This window comes from Cherax quadricarinatus, chromosome 14 (assembly GCF_038502225.1).
Source record: "Cherax quadricarinatus isolate ZL_2023a chromosome 14, ASM3850222v1, whole genome shotgun sequence".
Taxonomy (NCBI): domain Eukaryota; kingdom Metazoa; phylum Arthropoda; class Malacostraca; order Decapoda; family Parastacidae; genus Cherax; species Cherax quadricarinatus.
In genome coordinates this window covers 29,940,150-29,961,408 of record NC_091305.1, presented here as the reverse complement: position 1 = coordinate 29,961,408, position 21,259 = coordinate 29,940,150, and the positions used below count along the sequence as shown (strand labels likewise).

General features: G+C 44.7%; 1 protein-coding gene across 4 annotated transcripts in view; it reads right to left on the bottom strand.

Moving 5' to 3' along the window:
• LOC128698575 (adhesion G protein-coupled receptor L3-like) overlaps positions 1–21,259 on the bottom strand; it is a 186,742-nt gene that overhangs the window by 4,575 nt on the left and 160,908 nt on the right. For 3 of the 4 annotated variants that reach the window (XM_070084940.1, XM_070084941.1, XM_053790877.2), the window contains one exon: positions 6,354–6,623. The exons of the other annotated variant lie outside the window; for it this stretch is intronic. In XM_070084940.1, coding sequence (XP_069941041.1) covers positions 6,354–6,623 — 270 coding nt within the window. The remainder of the gene's footprint in view (positions 1–6,353; positions 6,624–21,259) is intronic. 4 annotated transcript variants of the gene reach the window in all.

Here is a 21,259-nt window from a genome sequence, read left to right as displayed (position 1 = left end):
ATTTCATGCTCTTAAGAGTGATGCATGCATCATCATGGTGCAAAATGCTGGTCAGGCTCACAATCTTTCCATTCTTACCTAATGAACTCGCAAGAAGATGCAATTTCTATGCAGAGTGCCATAAGAGAGGGAGCTAAATGGAAACAGAGAATGAATTGAGTATTGAACTGGAAAGTGGAGGGAGGCAGAGAAATTTACACCCATAGACGATATTCATGTCACAATTTGAAAACACATTTCTCTCAATTCTTGAAGTGGTACTGCAGTTCTGCCTCATACCATTGTTCAGCGTGATTTCCGGACGTGATACTGACATTCTGGAGCAACTTAAGCTCCAAGACCTCCCAATTCTCAAAGTGGACATTTATGTACTGCCTGCCCTCGGGCAGAAACACTTCCCCTGCAATGTAGCTTGCTTAATTTTTGACTGCCGAGAACTTTCCTCCTCAGTTTATATTGTGGGACAGTCAACAAGTCCAAGAGTTGAGCCCTACACCACAACAGTGTAGAAATTGCGCTTTGGCCACCCAATGAAATATTGCAGTTCCATGGCAGAATGCCCAGTCTGTGGTGCTGCCAACCATACCAAATGATCGTGCAGCCTACCTCCTTCTTGCCTTAATTGTAATGAGTCTCACTCAGCTTATTTTTACCATTGTCAAGTTTACTTAAAAGAACAAGAAATTCATTGCCTCAAAGAAAAAGATTTCACGTACACCATGGCAGTCTCTCATCTCTGCTTCCATGACGTTCCTATTCTAGAGTTACTAAGAGGCCTCCTACCTCGGTAGTGCCTACTTCCACAATCTCCTCTGTGGTCACAACTTTCACAATCACCACTAACTCTTTTGCAGTCCTGGACTCTGAGGTCCCTACATTGTCACTTCATACTCTCCTTGAATCTTCATCTTCTCTCTTGCATGTTCTACAAGACCTCCCACAACTACACCTTCCCTTCGCCTCTCAACTTCTCCAAAATCTAAAACATCCCCGAAGTTCAATCTCCTTTAATCCCTCTGTCACTTATCATTTGCAAGCATTTTTCCTTTCCAGTTTCTGTGCCTAGTTCTTTACCTCTAACTGGCTCTGTTATAAGTGTGGAGGTTCATCCTCCCCCTCGTCCAGTACCCTCCTCTCCTGTCCCCTCCCAAGTTTCTTTCCAAGTTAACTCTAACTTCTCATCATATCCCCTTCTTTGGTAACTTCCATCATCTCTCTGATCTTTACTCACCCTCCCCCTTCTTTCTTTGATGTTGTACTACCTGCAACTTCTTTGTCCTCTGAAACACTTGAAGGTATCTCTGAAAATGAGGAGACAAGACCAATGACTGACACCGATTCACCTCCCATCACTCCTCCTCACTCTTCTAAACCATCTACACAACTCTTCTTCGCAGTGTTCCAGTCCTTCACTGCTTAGTCGTTTTCCGCTACATCCACATGGTGCCTTTACTAACCCTCCTAGTATGTAAACACATACTGCTTCATGTTACCAATATACTTCTCTTTGCAAATTATAGCTTATTTACAGTGGAATATTCGAGGCCTCAGGGGTAATTGGGGTGAGCTTCAGGTGTTGCTCTCCCAGTTTTCCCGTTTGTGTCTGTTTACAAGAACCTAAATTAGGCTCCGCTGTTATCCACTGCATCTCGGGCTATATTTTGTATTCATCAGACCTTTTTCTGATGGAACATTTAATAAAAATGCACTTCTTGTATGCACCAGTATATCATGCCATCAGATCTTTGTTCACACTTCGCTGCATTATACACAAATAACCCGCACATGGAAGAGAGGAGCTTACGACGACGTTTCGGTCCGACTTGGACCATTTACAAAGTCACACTAACCAGAAGTGGAGCAGGACGGCTATATATAGGCAGGTAGTGGTGGTAGTGGTAGTAGTAGTAGCAGTAGTAGTGGTAGTAGTGGGGAACTAAGGAGGAACCAGTCAAATATAAAGAAAGGGGAGCACTGCAAGGGAGCTAGGTGCCCACAGAGGGAGAGCAAGTGCACAGAGGTGGGGGGAAGGGGAAGTGATGAAATAAATAATGAAGGAACAGAAATACGCGACAGAAAAAAAGACAAAAAAAGGAAAAGAGGAAAGGGGAAGAGGGAGAAGAAGAAAAAATGAGGAATCAGGTTAAGTCGTGGGTGTTCTGAAGTTTGGAGCATTTTACAATGTAGTGGGAGAGGGAGGCATCTACAGAGATGAAGCCAGGACTAAGATTCATACAAGGAAAGTTGTGTATTAGAGAGGATTCAACAAGATGGCGACTGTTAAAGTTGGAAGTAGGGAAAACAGTTTTAGCAGAAGACCAGTCTATAGGATGGCTGCGATCTCTGACTTGACAGAACAGAGCATTGTTAGTGTCGGCAAGCCTAACACTATTTTTGTGCTCCCTAAGTCTGTCAGAAAGAGATCGGCCAGTTTCTCCAAAGTATTGAAGAGGACAGGAGGAGCAAGAAATAGAGTAGACACCAGGAACATCTGTAGAGGGAGGAGAGGTATGAACGAGATTAGTGCGAAGAGTGTTAGTCTGGTGGAAAGTAAGCTTGATGTCTAAGGGACGGAGAGAATTGTTGAGATTAGAAAGACCGGAAATGTAGGGAAGGCAGAGGACAGAAGAGTTCCCAGGAGTAGAGAGTTTGGGAGAGAAGAAATTACGTTTAGCTTGTGAGAAGGCAGAGTCTATGAAATGGGAAGGGTAGCCAAGACGGGATCCTGGATGGCGAAACGTCTACAATAAAGATACCCAGATGTTGCACATGTGTCTTAATCTCATTTTGTCGGTATTGTATACCGTTCGTACACAATCTGAACCAGCAAATTGGGACCTGATTGTAGTGAGGAACCTTCATCCTCTAACTGATGAGCTGTTACACCTATTTTTGACCTCAGTTTTAACTGCGGCTTTATATTCTATCCCTGAAACCTCAAGCAGGCACTCTCAAAAATGCGTGCCTTGGTAGTCTTCTGCTTGTGCTCGTGCAATGCGTCTGAAACATGCTGCATGGGGTCGATATCATTACAACAGGACCACAGAGTGACTCCTTGATTTTAAATGGGCGAGAACAGTCACCCGACGTGTCATCTGTGAAACTAAATGCACTTACTAGTGGGATTGTTTCTACTGTTAACTTTGGCTTCCTCTATGAATGCAGTTTAGAAAAAAGTACAAAAAATTAATGGCAAATACTCTCCAAACCCAGCTTCCCTTCTTCGGGTTGCTGGTGTCAGCATTGCAAGCCCTCTTGTAGTTGCCACAGATTGGAAAACACCTTGTCCACATCTCTACAGGACTCCATCTATGCCCGTCGTTTCTTTCCTCCAAGTCTGCCAGAGAGTTACTGCCCTTAAAGTTTTCTTCTAGCAGATAAGAATCTCATAATGTGCCTTTTACACTTCTAGAACTAGAGTCAACACTTTCTGCTTGCCGATCAACAGCAGCTAGGTCTGACGACATTCAGCATCTATATCCACTAGCACTTGCAGCTCTATGATCCAGCATCACCCCCTGCCCTGCAGCACTGTATGGCCCTAGAGAGTTTAGCACTTCTTTTTTATAATAATAATGCATACTGTTAAGTGTGTTACTACAGCATAATATGCGGTTTTATGGCATTTTATTGAGAAGATGTTTCATTCACCTCTGGAGATTAACGCCCCTGCAACCTGGTCCCACAACAAGCCTGATCGATCATACTGTCAGTGCCCACCACTCACAGTACAACGTGTTCACCACAGCCTAGCTGATCCAAAGATGTTTTGAGGAATCTGTAGAGTTCCCTCTTGAAAACAGCTAGGGGTTTGTTAGAAATCCCACTTATGCATGAAGGGAGGGTACTGAAGAGTTGTGACTGCTTAATAATGCCATAAACTGCATACTATATCCTATGAACATCCTTTAACAGTAGTGAGAGGTCATTAGCAATATAAAGGTTACGGCAGTTTCTTCACATAATTTTTGTATCCAGCAAGTTATACCTACAGAAAAGGGGAGCCAACACAGTTACTAGCTAACCAACAAGTGTTAGATGACATACACACTACTGAGGAGGAGGTGAAGAAGCTGCTAAGGGACCTTAATACCTCAAAGGCAATGGGACCAGACATCTTCCTGTGGGTCCTTAGAGAGGGAGCAGAAATGCTGTGTGTGCCACTAACCACAATCTTAACACATCCCTTGACACTGGGCAACTAACTGAGGTATGGAAGACGGCAAATGAAGTACCCATATTTAAAAAAAGGAGACAGAAAAGAGGCACTAAACTATAGACCAGTGCCACTGATGTGCATAGTATGCAAAGTAATAGAGAAGATTATCAGTAGAGTGGTGGAGCACCTGGAACGGAACAAGAGTATAAACGCCAACCAGCATGGATTCATGGAAGGCAAATCCTGTGTCACAAACCTACTGGAGTTTTGCAATAAAGTAACAGAAGTAAAACATAGAGAGAGGTGGGTTGATTGCATCTTCTTGGATTGCAAGAAGGCCTTCGACACAGTTCCTCACATGAGATTGGTGCTGAAGCTAGAGGATCAGGTGTATACAACAGGAAGGGTGCTGCAATGGATCAGAGAATACCCGACAGGGAGGCAACAACGAGTCATGGTACGCAATGAGATATCACAGTGAACACCTGTGACGAGCGGGGTCCCACAGGGGTCGGTCCTAGGACCAGTGCTATTTCTGGTATATGTGAATGACATGATGGAAGGGTTAGACTCAGAAGTGTCCCTGTTTGCAGATGATGTGAAGTTAACGAGGAGAATTAAATCAGATGAGGATCAGGTAGGACTTCAGAGAGACCTGAACAGGCTGGACACCTGGTCCAGCAACTGGCTTCTCGAATTTAACCCCACCAAATGCAAGGTCATGAAGATCCGCGAAGGGCAAAGAAGACTGCAGATGGAGTATAGGCTATGTGGCCAAAGACTGAAAACCTCGCTCAAGAAGAAAGATCTTGAGGTGAGTATAACACCGAGCACATCTCCGGAAGCACACATCAACCAGATAACTGCTGCAGCATATGGGCGCCTGGCAAATCTGAGAACAGCATTCCGATACCTTAGTAAGGAATCATTTAAGACACTGTACAACGTGTACGTCAGGCCCATATTGGAGTATGCAGCACCTGTTTGGAACCCACACTTGATCAAGCACGTCAAGAAATTAGAGAAAATGCAAAGGTTTGCGACAAGGTTAGTTCCAGAGCTAAGGAAAATGTCCTACGAAGAAAGGTTAAGGGAAATCGGCCTGACGACACTGGAGGACAGGAGGGTTAGGGAAGACATGATAACATACAAAATACTGCGTGGAATAGACAAGGTAGACAGAGACAGGATGTTCCAAAGAGGGGACACAGAAACAAGGGGTCACAATTGGAAGTTGAAGACCTACATGAGGCAAAGGGATGTTATGAAGTATTTCTTCAGTCATAGAGTAGTCAGGAAGTGGAATAGCCTAGCAAGTGAGGCAGTGGAGGCAGGAACCATACATAGCTTTAAGATGAGGTATGATAAAGCTCATGGAGCAGGGAGAGAGAGGACCTAGTAGCACCCAGTGAAGAGGCGGGACCAGAAGCTGAGTCTCGACCCCCTGCAACCACAATTAGGGGAGTACCCTAAACAAATTAGGTCCCAAATCTGCACATTATCATAACTCACTGGAGTGAGAGATATGGAAGTGTGAATCAAACCTAGTGAAAAGCAGGGAAGCCACAGGCACAATAAGAGAGCACTGTGTCACCATCCATGAGCCTACAGCTACTCAACTTGCTAACAGCAGGCATCAGAAGTGTTGGAACAAGTATGAGTAGAAGTATACAAGAAATTGGACCACTACCTCTGCTATGGCATATGAACTAGGATGTGATAGGTACGTGGGTTGGCAATCCATCGATAGCAACAGCCTGTTAGACCAGGCAATCAACAGGGAGGTCTGGCCATAAAGGTAGGAAAACTGTCGACACAGGTCACAGGAAGGAGTCCTGGTAGGTTAACAGATGACTATTTAACAACGCTTATTAGATTATAGTAAGATTTAGTTGCTATTTTACCAAAAGAATTGTAGCTATCCTCTTCCCTGGGTTAAACCTGATTTTCTCAGATTCCTCATGACTCATAGATATTGAGTGCATCCCTATGAATGTAATAATTTATCCTATCGGGAATAGAGTAAACTATTAATACATTAATTTAAATGTAGACTAAAACATTCAGGAGCTAAAAAAAAAACGTTGTGGGCAAAATAGCTGAGTAAGCTTGTAACAGATAAATCTCCCACAGCTTCCAGTGACCGAAGGTTAAGTGAGGAGTGGTGGTGAGAGGGGGAAGGGCGTCGTCTCACCTCATCTTCGTGGTCGTGCGCTGCGGTGCGGGCGTGAAGAGTGTGGTGGTGGCGAGCTGAGCGGCCGCTGCTGTTCCTCTGCGGGGTGCGGGAAAGTGACCCCCGCGAGAGGGATGCTCTGGAGAGGGACGCCCTCGAGAGGGAACCCCCCCTGATTGGCCCTGCTGTGGCTGGCACCTGGGGCGGCACCCCCGCTTGTGACGAGGAGGTCGTGGTGCTGCCCTTGCTGCCCCCCCGCGTCCAGCGTCCTGATGTCAGGCGTGGCACCAGCTGCAGGAAGGACACCACATACCTTGTTAATACTCACCTGGCTACCACCACCACCTCTCACCCTCCCTCCCAGCACTGATACCACTACATACAGTCTACCTTAACAATCACTTTTATACACAAAAGTTTGTTTATGACAAATTCCAGATTTTCACAAGCACAATTTGTTATAATAGTGCACATAAAAATTAAATTAACTAAACAGAAAACCCTTAACCCATTACGTTAGTGTAAATAAATTCAAGCTAACCAAAACAGACAACACAAATACAAGAAAAAGAAAAAAACTGAAGGCCCGTACCAGTGAGCCAGGGTTAATACTGGTGAGGATATAGGATGAAGGATTAGCTCTAGGATTCAAACCATCACCCACCTAAACCCAAGCCGGGTGCATACTATGCCACTTTACTGTAACACCCACATGTGGCAAGTGTTGCAGCATTCCACTAGTCATCTAAGTGGTTAAACTGGGTTAGCTGATAGTGGTAATCCCCGCCGGAAGCCCTTTATTGGCAGAGCACAAGCCACCATGGCAGTCCAAGGTAACAAGGAATTATTAAGTCTAGGTAGAGCCTTACAGATAAGTTAATGACCAGAAATCTATCACTACTATATAATTTGTTCTCCCACCGCCAAGAAGTGTATCACCAGTTGCAAAGGATTAGTATGAAGAAATAAACGGTGTGTTTACGTACATTGTGAATGTTGTATCTCGACCCAACACCACCAATCTCACCACTGGATACACCACTCACTAACCCAATGATCTATTTTACCCTCCCCCTCTTTAATGGATTCGCCTCTTATTAACCCAGTAACATATATTCCCAGTGCGGGTTTTTTTTATTTTTGATATACCTTTTAATAGACGGTTAACCAAATTTTGCTCTAAATTAACACGTATAAAACGTGAATTTTAGAAATATTTCAGTCTAGGGGTCGCAACATTGTATTTCAGGAAGCTGGGAAAGTAAGGTCCGTACACAGTTTGAAGAATAAACTGATAAGGGCCAAGAGGCCACGGATAGTGTGTAACCTTTCATGAGTACTTGAGGCGAGATTAGGAGCCGAAAATCGACCCCTGCAGCCACAAATAGGCGAGTACACTAACATGCACAAATACCCGGGCAGGACCCAGTGTTGGTGTGGCGTGGCCAGTGCTACCCCCCCTCCCCCACAACTCCATGTTGGGAAGAGCGGCAACCCACCCCGTCCTATCAACTCCACACACCCAGAAATTGGCCAGCAGTCGTGAGGAAACTCAGGCCCCGCGTAAATGCAGCAATTATCATTAGAGTCGGTCTTGGGCTTCTCCAGAGCAAGAGAATTAGGCTGTGTGGGCAGGCAGGTAAAGCAATTCACCCGCCCCCCATTTCCCCATTATCTCAGGGTAGGGGGTGGTAGCCCCATGGTGTGGGAATGGAGGGGGCGATTACTGTTAAACTGATCCTAACTGCTGCTATCAGCCTCCAGCTAAAACTTTTGCTGGGAAAAGATAAGTGCCTAAAATTCCTGTTATGGTTTCAAACTTGATGCCTACGTGAATCGGATGCTATTCATAGGCATTCAAGGAAGAGATTTCAAAGTTTCCTTGATGCTACGTATTCCTTTCTCTGAATCTTGTCTGTCTTCGTTAATGTTTAAAAACGGTATGAACAAGTCTAACACGTACCGCCCCCCGTACCTAACAGTAAGTAGGAGTTCGTCAACTGTTGTAGCACGCATCCTGGGTAACTGAAGTGGATACTAATGGAAAACAGCCACACTACTTTACTCTCTTAAGTTATCGTGGTTTTGTGGTGCGTTTGGCTTACTACATGCCAGGACTACGGTTCTGGTTCCCATCCATTCTTCTGTGTATTCTTTTCTTTCGTTTATTACGCCCTGAATTTATGGACTATATGATTTTGAGGGGTATGAGAATATATGTACCGTGAGACTGTGGAATGACAGTTGGTGCCCGATACAGATAAGTCACAAAAGTGCTGTCTATAAAATCTTTTAACCTTCGTGGCTCAGTGGACATGCTACATGCCAGGTCTACGCTTCGAGTCCCCGTTCATTTTTTCTGCTTATTCATACATGCATACACCAAAACAGAATGAGGATGAATGTGTGAGCATTACATGGGCAGGAGAATTAATACACTCTAGTATGTGCAGGTCACACGCCCCCATTCTGGTGCATTACTGGGCAGATATTGCCCGGCCTCCTCCACTCTCCAGCACTGATCAATATCTCATTTTCATATCTGTTTCTGACTAAGCTAAATACGACATCGACTTATGGCAGGAATTATGCTAGCAAATTGGCCCTTGTGCCAGCTTCTCAAGACTGTCATATGGGCTCCTCGGTGTCGTTAATCTTGGGAGGCAAGTGTCAAAAATCTCCCAGAGGGCCAATAACCGTTGCCAAGTGTCGCTCGTGACTCGCAATTAAAATTAATTTGGTTTCATGACCTGAGAGCTTATTGGTTGTAGACTAACTGAGGTAATGTAGTAATTTCAGTCTCTGGCGCAATAGCTTTTAAATATAACTTCACGTCGACGTGCTTCACACAGTTATGCTATTACCTTTGATATACATTTGATGAGTTAAGAATTTTCCTATTCTCGCAGCCCGGCACTGGGTCAGGCTTGTCTACTGCTTGCCTGGTCAACCAGGCTGTTGCTACTAGTGGCCTGCTAGCTAACATATCCATCACAGCCTGGTTGATCTGACGCTTGGCGGAAGAAATTGTCTAGTTTTCGCTTAAACACTTGTTCCAGCAGTGTTTCTGATATCTTCTGGTAAGCTCTTAAAAATTCTTGGACGACGTATGTTGATACAGTGTTCTCTTATTGTGCTCGCAGCACCCCTACCTTTCACTGGGTTTATTTTACACATTCTCCCATCTCTCTCACTCCAGTATGTTATGGCAATGTGCAGAGTTGGGACTAGGTCCTCAGATACTTTTCACGTTTATATTATCATGTATCTCTGTCTCTCTCCTTCGCTCCGATGAGTACATATTCAGAACTCTGCAACGTTCCCAATAATTTAAATGTGTTACTGGATCTTATGTGGGCCGTAAATGATCTCTAAAGCTGTTGAAAGTGAATTACGAGTCTCTCCTTCAGTTACGCATTTCCTATAATAAACTTTCAACACTAATAATTTAAGCGAAACTGAATGAAAAAGCTGGTTGATTGATTTGAATTACCTAAACTAGAATATATACATTATTTTCAGTCAGTAAATGAATGATCAAAAATTGTAGTTTTGGAGGTACGTCGAAGATGCTCACTTGGCAACTTTAGTGTAATAATCAAAATATGCTTGAACACTTTTTAAATATAGACTTTGATAAATTTTACCCTTGAACCTTCATTCGTCTGCCCTGCCCTCAGTGGGTCCTGAGTGTGCGCGTACGTGAAAGTACTTGAGTACGAGCAGTACTTAGGGATGTGGAAAAAGACACTTATGTACAGTTCAGGACATTTATTAAAGGAAACGTTTCGCCACGAGTGGCTTCTTCAGTCCTAATACAGAGAAAACTAAGAAAACACACACACACACACACATATATATATATATATATATATATATATATATATATATATATATTATATATATATATATATATATATATATATAGTGGCGGGAGTCAGGTGAGGTGATGCGTGGGTAGAGGTGGTAGTAGTAGTAGTAGTAGTAGTAGTAGTAATGGAACTAAGGAGGTGAGGCTAGAGAGGGACCTGCTGGCATCAAGTAACACCAGTTCCCAGGATGGGTAATATCCTCTTGCTTAGTAATTTTGAAATACTGTAACTACCGGATTTTTGCTTTATAGTGTTACTGACAGAAATTAGTGCAGCTTCAATGCATTTTCTCCGTCTTAAGTCGTCTTCTTTAATAACTAGTTTAGCTTCATTGAATTTCATGAGGTGTCCAACATCGTCTCTATGTTGAACACATGCGTTTTTGCGGTCATCATTTCTGCAAGCATTTTTGTGTTCTGCTATTCTAATGTCCAGAGTTCTGGCTGTTTCCCCTACATATACTTTGTCACACCCCCCACATGTAGGGGAAACAGCCAGAACTCTGGACATTAGGATAGCAGAACACAAAAATGCTTGCAGAAATGATGACCGCAAAAACGCATGTGTTCAACATAGAGACGATGTTGGACACCTCATGAAATTCAATGAAGCTAAACTAGTTATTAAAGAAGACGACTTAAGACGGAGAAAATGCATTGAAGCTGCACTAATTTCTGTCAGTAACACTATAAAGCAAAAATCCGGTAGTTACAGTATTTCAAAATTACTAAGCAAGAGGATATTACCCATCCTGGGAACTGGTGTTACTTGATGCCAGCAGGTCCCTCTCTAGCCTCACCTCCTTAGTTCCATTACTACTACTACTACTACTACTACTACCACCTCTACCCACGCATCACCTCACCTGACTCCCGCCACTATATATATATATATGTGTGTGTTTTCTTAGTTTTCTCTGTATTAGGACTGAAGAAGCCACTCGTGGCGAAACGTTTCCTTTAATAAATGTCCTGAACTGTACATAAGTGTCTTTTTCCACATCTTGTCGGTATCACCATACCATTTCCTCAGTACTTAGGGAGTTGTGCTTGTCAAGGTCAAGGCCCGGCTCCTGGTTCCGCCTTTTACTCTGCTAGCGGCTTACATTAATTAAAATTTCACTCTTGTGACGCCATATATATATATATATATATATATATATATATATATATATATATATATATATATATATATATATATATATATATATTGTCTATGTCTACAGCAGGACTCGAACCTGCAAACTCTGTATCAGTGTGTGTGTGTGTGTACTCACCTAGTTGTGCTCACCTAGTTGAGGTTGCAGGGGTCGAGTCCGAGCTCCTGGCCTCGCCTCTTCACTGGTCGCTACTAGGTCACTCTCCCTGAACCGTGAGCTTTATCATACCTCTGCTTAAAGCTATGTATGTGTGTGTGTGTGTGTAAAAGCAATCAGTGATGTATTAAGCTGCAAATATTTAAATGTACATTAATAACATATAAACGCATATTAAATGAATAATTCCATTAAGTAAGGAGAGAATATTGGAAGACATGACTTGAGAAGCAACAGGGATCACAATATTCTGACTCAACTTGCAACATTATCATATTACCTTGCACTTCCTTACCTCCCGGCCAGCTGAGTGGGGCTCCAGGGAAGTACTTAATGCTAATGCAATTGCTCGTTGCTCTTTTTAACAGTTTTACAGCTGCGACTACTCTGTGGGATGCTCTTGCCTATCCACATACTTCCTCAAGTTAACAGTAATTGGAGACATTTTGAAAATTTTATTCAAAGGAGGGAACGGATGGACACAGTATATATCCGAATATTATCTATGTTTTTAAATGTGTAAGAGGACTTTGTGTAATGAGCGCATATCATTACACGGGAACAGTCGGGGCGAGGGAGTTCATGGAAGAACTAATGTAATGACCACACGGTCCAGGGGTGGAGGTGTGGAACACAGTGTTAGTACGGTAGGTAGAGCAGGGAGGGAGTCAGGGACTGAACCAAGAACGAGTATCCACCTAATTGTCTGCGGGGTCTGAACGTAAGCTCTTGGGCACTGCATTTGTCCTTCGATTTACTTATGTGGCTTATCGTCTTCTTGAGCTTTGACATTACTTTTGAATTCATGTATCGAGTTGTTCTTCAGTATATCATTTCGCTATGCATCCATTTATTGTCAACGGAGGAGGGGAGACAAAATTAGCGAGTCTGCGGAAGTCAGCACCAACAGCATGACTGATAAAGCCATCAACTGGGAAGTCTGATTTGGGACCGAGCCACGGGGGCAATAATTCTCAAAACTATAAAAGAGTAAACAGTAAACCCATATTTGTACCAAATATACCACAAGGATTCTTAAGTATTTGAAGAGTCTGACAACTAAGAGGCAGATAATAAAGTAACTTCATAGAGTGTAATAAAGTTGGTAGAATTACCGACAACATGTAAAGTAAAAGGACACAAGTGCAACTAATGTGACATTTTTATTGTGGCAACGTTTCGCTCTCCAGGAGCTTTGTCAAGCCATTACAAACAGTACATGGACACAGAGGGTATATATAGGGTATATATATATAGAGTGAGGTGCAATACTAGTAGTAGTAGTAGTTGTTGTAGTAGTAGTAGTATAAGTTGTAGTAGTAGTAATACAATATGTTAGAACAATTAACTCGCACATGAGTAAAAGGATATAAAAGCTATTACTTGGGTAACACAAAAATAGGTTAGACAAATATTTCTATTGGAGGCTGGATAGAGGCAGCCTGTTTCAATGTTCACTCTCTGTAATGTGCTTTGTGTAGTGTTAACAGGAGAGACTATGTGATGGCAGGGTTTACTGTTTTCAGGAGAATTCTTGCTAAGACTTCACTCTGAGCCTATATATACACCTCACTCTGAGCCTATACATATCCTCTGTGTCCATGTACTGTTTGTAACGGCTTGACAAAGCTCCTCGAGAGCGAAACGTTGCCAGAGCAAAAATGTCACACAAGTTGCACTTGTGTCCTTTTACTTTACAACTTCATAGAGAATATAAATACGGAATGACGGAACATAACATTGTATCCCTGTGACAAGAAGATTTTGTTCCGTTATTTTGGGCAACAAAGCAAATTCTTCCGTCATTTTTTGCCTACCTGAAACCCATTTTGTATACCCATTCTTTGCTTTACATTTTTCATTAAGTTTTTCCCCATTCCATTTCATCCATACCTCTCCGCCCCTCTCCCCGTTACCAGTCCTCTCTTTTCATTGCATTCCGCGTCTTCATTTGTCGTAGTACGCCAAGCTTTCCCCTCTTTCATTACACTTCTCCCTTCCTCTCTCTCTCCTAATTCCCTTCAAAACTTTACCAACCCTCTTCCCCTTCCCCACTAACTCCCGACAGTCTGGGTGTATTAATATACACTTCCTAATCTTTTTAGTCTGGTGTGAACTCTTGCTTCGTCAGTTTAGTAAATACTCATTCAACTATGTGTATGACTGATGACGTACTCATGCAACAATGTGTGTGACTGATGAAGTACTCATCTAACAATGTGTATGATTCAGTCTTGGCCTTTAATGTTTAAATTTTCCTGCCATCAACCTGTGTGGCTACTACGAATTAAACAGTCAGTGCTAGTAGCTCAAACAATTTCTCTGTTCATATATGCCAGTACGTACTGTACGTGTACACAACAGTCCACACCTCGTAGGTACTACACGGCTACTCTGCCAATCAATTTATTAACTAATTATTATTACACTCGGAAAACCCGCGAGTCATTCAGCAGAAGCTTGATCCTCTGTTTGCAAATAACAATAATGTACTCGTCAATTTTTATGAGTGTGGAAATGAGGCAGGTCATCATGACTGAGGACTATAATTCAGCAGGCATAGTAGCTACGTCCATCTTCACCTACCATATAGCAACTTAATCTCTCAGTCACCACCCACTCCATGAAGAACTCCCGAGTTGGCCCCCGTGCTGCCATCCCAGGCGGGCACATCAAAGACATGCGACCTTAATTGAAAGTGAAGTTATGGAGGCGGGCACCTTTGATGAGCTTCCAGGTGCAACAATATTTGTCCAACAGAGGATGAAGTGCTCAACCGCACTCTTCAAGCCTCGTGTGTTTTACGCAAGGTGTTACTTTGTATTAATCACTCTTAACCTCCCGTGAACACACGCGTGCACACACGTGTGCACACACACGTACACACACGCGTACACACACGCGTACACACACGCGTACACACAAGCGTACACACACGCGTACACACACGCGTATGCACGCACACGCACACACACACACACACACACACACACACACACACACACACACACACACACACACACACACACACACACACAAAAACTACACACACGCGTACACACACGCGTATGCACGCACACGCACACAGACGCACACACACACACACACACACACACACACACACACACACACACACACACACCACAGGGGTCGGTCCTAGGACCAGTGCTATTTTTGGTATATGTGAACGACATGACGGAAGGGTTGGATTCAGAAGTGTCCCTGTTTGCAGATGATGTGAAGTTAATGAGGAGAATTAAATCTGATGAAGACCAGGCAGGACTTCAAAGAGACCTGGACAGACTGGACACCTGGTCCAGCAAATGGCTTCTCGAATTTAATCCTGCCAAATGCAAAGTCATGAAGATAGGGGAAGGGCACAGAAGACCACAGACAGAGTATAGGCTAGGTGGCCAAAGACTGCAAACCTCACTCAAGGAGAAAGATCTTGGGGTGAGTATAACACCGAGCATGTCTCCGGAAGCACACATCAATCAGATAACTGCTGCAGCATATGGGCGCCTGGCAAACCTGAGAACAGCATTCCGATACCTTAGTAAGGAATCATTCAAGACACTGTACACCGTGTATGTCAGGCCCATACTGGAGTATGCAGCACCTGTTTGGAACCCGCACTTGAACACACACACAATCGAGGATATCATGTATGAAAGGCCCCTGGGAGCTAGTGATCATGTGGTTCTGTGCTTCGACTACATAGTTGAGCTCCAAGTGGAGAGAGTAGCAGGAATAGGGTGGGAAAAACCAAACTACAAAAGGGGGAATTACTCAGGCTTGAAGAACTTCTTTCAAGACATTCAGTGGGAGAGGGAACTGACAGGAAAACCAGTACAAGAAATGATGTACTATGTGGCAACAAAATGCAAGGAGGCAGAGGAGAGGTTTGTTCCCAAGGGAAACAGTAATAATGAGAAGAACAGAACGAGTCCTTGATTCACCCAAAGGTGTAGGGAGCCAAAAACTAGGTGTACTAGAGAATGGAAAAAGTGCAGAAGACAGAGAACTCAGGAAAATAAAGAGATTAGCCGAAGAGCCAGAAACGAATATGCACAGATAAGAAGGGAGGCTCAGCGACAATATGAAAATGACATAGCATCAAAAGTCAAGACTGACCCGAAGCTGTTGTACAGCCACATCAGGAGGAAAACAACAGTCAAGGACCAGGTAATCAGACTGAGGAAGGGTGATGGGGAATTCACAAGAAACGACCGGGAGGTATGTCAGGAGCTCAACACGAGATTTAAAGAAGTATTTACAGTGGAAACCAGTAGGACTCCAGGAAATCAGAGCAGGGGGGTACACCAGCAAGTGCTGGATGAGGTACATATAACCAAGGAGGAGGTGAAGAAGCTGCTATGCGAAATTGACACTTCAAAGGCGGTGGGACCAGACAACATCCCTCCGTGGGTCCTTAAAGAGGGAGCAGAGATATTGTGTGTACCATTAACAAAGATCTTCAACACATCATTTGAAACTGGGCAACTCCCCGAGGTATGGAAGATGGCAAATGTAGACCCAATTTTTAAAAAGGGAGACAGACATGAAGCGCTAAACTACAGACCTGTATCACTAACGTGTATAGTATGCAAGGTCATGGAGAAGATCATCAGGAGGAGAGTGGTGGAGCACCTGGAAAGAAACAAGTGTATAATTGACAACCAGCATGATTTCAGGGAGGGAAAATCCTGTGTCACAAACCTACTAGAGTTTTATGACAAGGTGACAGAAGTAAGACAAGAGAGAGAGGGGTGGATCGACTACATTTTTTTGGACTGCAAGAAGGCCTTCGACACAGTTTCTCACAAGAGGTTACTGCAAAAGCTAGAGGATCAGGCACACATAACAGGAAAGGCACTGCAATGGATCAGAGAATACCTGACAGGGAGGCAACAACGAGTCATGGTACGTGACGAGGTGTCAGAGTGGGCGCCTGTGACAAGCGAGGTTCCACAGGGCTCAGTCCTAGGACCTGTGCTGTTCTTGGTATATGTAAATGACATAACGGAAGGGATAGACTCAGAAGTGTCCTTGTTTGCGGATGATGTGAAGTTAATGAGAAAAATCAAATCGGATGAGGATCAGGCAGGACTACAAAGAGACCTGGACAGGCTACAAGCCTGGTCCAGCAACTGGCTCCTTGAGTTTAACCCTGCCAAATGCAAAGTCATGAAGATTGGGGAAGGGCAAAGAAGACCGCAGACACAATATAGTTTAGATGGCCAAAGTTTGCAAACCTCACTCAAGGAAAAAGATCTGGGGGTGAGTATAACACCGAGCATATCTCCTGAGGCGCACATCAATCAGATAACTGCTGCAGCATACGGGCGCCTGGCAAACCTACGGATAGCGTTCCGATACCTCAGTAAGGAGTCGTTCAAGACTCTGTATACCATTTACGTCAGGCCCATACTGGAGTATGCAGCACCAGTTTGGAATCCACACCTATTCAAGCACGTCAAGAAATTAGAGAAAGTGCAAAGGTTTGCAACAAGACTAGTCCCAGAGCTACGGGGATTGTCCTACGAAGAAAGGTTGAGGGAAATCGGCCTGACGACACTGGAGGCCAGGAGGGTCAGGGGAGACATGATAACGACATATAAAATACTGCACGGAATAGACGAGGTGGACAAAGATGGGATGTTCCAGAGATGGGACACAGACACAAGAGGTCACAATTGGAAGTTGAAGACTCAGATGAATCAAAGGGATGTTAGGAAGTATTTCTTCAGTCATAGAGTAGTCAGGCCGTGGAATAGCCTAGAAAGTGACTTAGTGGAGGTGGGAACCATACATAGTTTTAAGGCGAGGTATGATAAAGCTCATGGAGTAGGGAGAGAGAGGACCTAGTAGCAATCAGCGAAGAGGCGGGGCCGGGAGCTGTGGCTCGACCCCTGCAACCGCCAATAGGTGAGGGAGTGTACACACACACACACACACACACATTTCTTCAGTCATAGAGTAGTCAAGCCGTGGAATAGCCTAGAAAGTGACGTAGTGGAGGCGGGAACCATACATAGTTTTAAGGCGAGGTATGATAAAGCTCATGGAGCAGGGAGAGAGAGGACCTAGTAGCAATCAGTGAAGAGGCGGGGCCAGGAGCTATGAATCGACCCCTGCAACCACAAATAGGTGAGTACACACACAAACCTTCTGGAGTTTTATGACAAAGTTACAGAAGTAAGACACGAGAGAGAGGGGTGGGTTAATTGCATTTTCTTGCACTGCAAGAAGGCCTTCGACACGGTTCCTCACAAGAGATTAGTGCAGAAACTTGAGGATCAGGCGCGTATAACGGGAAGGGCGCAGCAATGGATCAGAGAATACCTGACTGGGAGGCAATAACGAGTCATGGTACGTGTTGAGGTATCACAGTGGGCACCTGTGACGAGCGAGGTCCCACAGGGGGCGGTCCTAGGAACAATGCTATTTTTGGTATATGTGAATGACAGGATGGAAGGGATAGACTCAGAGGTGTTCCTGTTCGCAGATGATGTGAAGTTAATGAGGATAATTAAATCAGATGAGGATCAGGCAGGCCTTCAAAATGACCTGGACAGGCTGGACACGTGGTCCAGCAACTGGCTTCTCGAATTCAATCCCGCCAAATGCAAAGTCATGAAGATCGGAGAAGGGCAAAGAAGACCGCAGACAGAGTATAGGCTAGGAGGCCACAGACTGCAAACCTCCCTCAAGCAGAAAGATCTTGGGGTGAGTATAACACCGAGCACGTCTCCGGAAGCACACATCAACCAGATAACTGCTGCAGCATATGGGCGCCTGGCAAACCTGAGATTAGCGTTCCGATACCTTAGTAAGGAATCTTTCAAGACACTGTACACCGTGTACATCAGGCCCATACTGGAGTATGCAGCACCAGTTTGGAACCCGCACCGGGTCAAGCACGTTAAGAAATTAGAGAAAGTGCAAAGGTTTGAGACAAGGTTAGTTCCAGAGCTAAGGGGAATGTCCTACGAAAAAAGGTTAAGGGAAATCGGCCTGACGACACTGGAGGACAGGAGGGTTAGGGGAGACATGATAACGACATACAAAATACTGCGTGGAATAGACAAGGTAGACAGAAACAAGATGTTCCAGAGAGGGGACACAGAAACAAGGGGTCACTCTTGGAAGTTGAAGACTCGGATGAGTCACAGGGATGTTAGGAAGTATTTCTTCAGTCATAGAGTGGTTCGGAAGTGGAACAGTCTGGCGAGTGATGTAGTGGAGGCAGGAAGCATACATAGCTTTATGATGAGGTATGATAAAGCTCATGGAGCAGGGAGAGAGGACCTAGTAGCGTTCAGTGAAGAGGCGGGGGCAGGAGCCGAGTCTCGACCCCTGCAACCACAATTAGGTGAGTACACACATACATGCACACACACACGCGCACATACACGCACACACACGTGCGCGCACACACACACACACACACACACACACACACACAGACACACACACACACACACAGGATGAGCCCATGGTTTACCCAAAGGTGCAGGGAGGCAAAAACCAAGTGTGCTAGGGAATGGAAGAAATATAGAAGGCAAAGGACCCAGGAGAATAAGGAGAGCAGTCGTAGAGCCAGAAACGAATATGCACAGATAAGAAGGGAGGCCCAAAGACAATATGAAAATGACATAGCAGCGAAAGCCAAATCTGACCCGAAACTGTTGTACAGCCATATCAGGAGGAAAACAACAGTCAAGGACCAGGTAATCAGGCTAAGGAAGGAAGGAGAGACAACAAGAAATGACCGTGAAGTATGTGAGGAACTCAACAAGAGATTCAAAGAAGTGTTCACAGAGGAGACAGAAGGGGCTCCAGAAAGAGGGAGAGGTGGGGCACACCACCATGTGCTGGACACAGTGCACACAACCGAGGAAGAAGTGAAGAGGCTTCTGAGTGAGCTAGATACCTCAAAGGCAATGGGGCCAGATAACATCTCCCCATGGGTACTGAGAGAGGGAGCAGAGGCGCTATGTGTACCCCTAACAACAATATTCAATACATCTATCGAAACAGGGAGATTGCCTGAGGCATGGAAGACAGCAAATGTAGTCCCAATCTTTAAAAAAGGAGACAGACATGAAGCATTAAACTACAGACCAGTGTCACTGACATGTATAGTATGCAAAATCATGGAGAAGATTATCAGAAGAGTGGTGGAACACCTAGAAAGGAACGATCTCATCAACAGCAGCCAACATGGTTTCAGGGACGGGAAATCCTGTGTCACAAACCTACTGGAGTTCTATGACATGGTGACAGCAGTAAGACGAGAGAGAGGGGTGGGTGGATTGCATATTCTTGGACTGCAAGAAGGCGTTTGACACAGTTCCACACAAGAGATTGGTGCAAAAACTGGAGGACCAAGCAGGGATAACAGGGAAGGCACTACAATGGATCAGGGAATACTTGTCAGGAAGTCAGCAGCGAGTCATGGTACGTGGCGAGGTGTCAGAGTGGGCACCTGTGACCAGCGGGGTCCCACAGGGGTCAGTCCTAGGACCAGTGCTGTTTCTGGTATTTGTGAACGACATGACGGAAGGAATAGACTCTGAGGTGTCCCTGTTTGCAGATGACGTGAAGTTGATGAGAAGAATTCACTCGATCGAAGACCAGGCAGAACTACAAAGGGATCTGGACAGGCTGCAGACCTGGTCCAGCAATTGGCTCCTCGAGTTCAATCCCACCAAGTGCAAAGTCATGAAGATTGGGAAAAGGCAAAGAAGACCGCAGATGGAGTACAGTCTAGGGAGCCAGAGACTAGAAACCTCACTCAAGGAAAAAGATCTTGGGGTGAGTATAACACCAGGCACATTTCCTGAAGCGCACATCAACCAAATAACTGCTGCAGCATATGGGCGCCTAGCAAACCTCAGAACAGCATTCCGACATCTTAATAAGGAATCATTCAGGACCCTGTACACCGTGTACGTTAGGCCCATATTGGAGTATGCGGCACCAGTTTGGAACCCACACCTAGCCAAGCACGTAAAGAAACTAGAGAAAGTGCAAAGGTTTGCAACAAGACTAGTCCCAGAGCTAAGAGGTATGTCCTACGAGGAGAGGTTAAGGGAAATCAACCTGACGACACTGGAGGACAGGAGAGATAGGGGGGACATGATAACGACATACAAAATACTGAGAGGAATTGACAAGGTGGACAAAGACAGGATGTTCCAGAGATTGGACACAGTAACAAGGGGACACAGTTGGAAGTTGAAGACGCAGATGAATCACAGGGATGTTAGGAAGTATTTCTTCAGCCACAGAGTAGTCAGTAAGTGGAATAGTTTGGGAAGCGATGTAGTGGAGGCAGGATCCATACATAGCTTTAAGCAGAGGTACGATAAAGCTCACGGCTCAGGGAGAGTGACCTAGTAGCGATCAGTGAAGAGGCGGGGCCAGGAGCTCGGACTCGACCCCCGCAACCTCAACTAGGTGAGTACACACACACACACACACCGATAGAACAGGCCTAGTGTCTAATCGACATGTGCCTAGGTCAAAATGGTAAATAACACACACGCGCACACACACATGCACACACGCACACACACACACACCGATAGAACTGGCCTAGTGTCTAATCGACATGTGCCTAGGCCAAAATGGTAACTAACACACACACGCACACACACAGAGGGGGCAGCTGAAAACAGACGAGCCATGGGGACTTTAAGAAGTACTTTTCAAGTTTTGGGCGGTATGTGGAA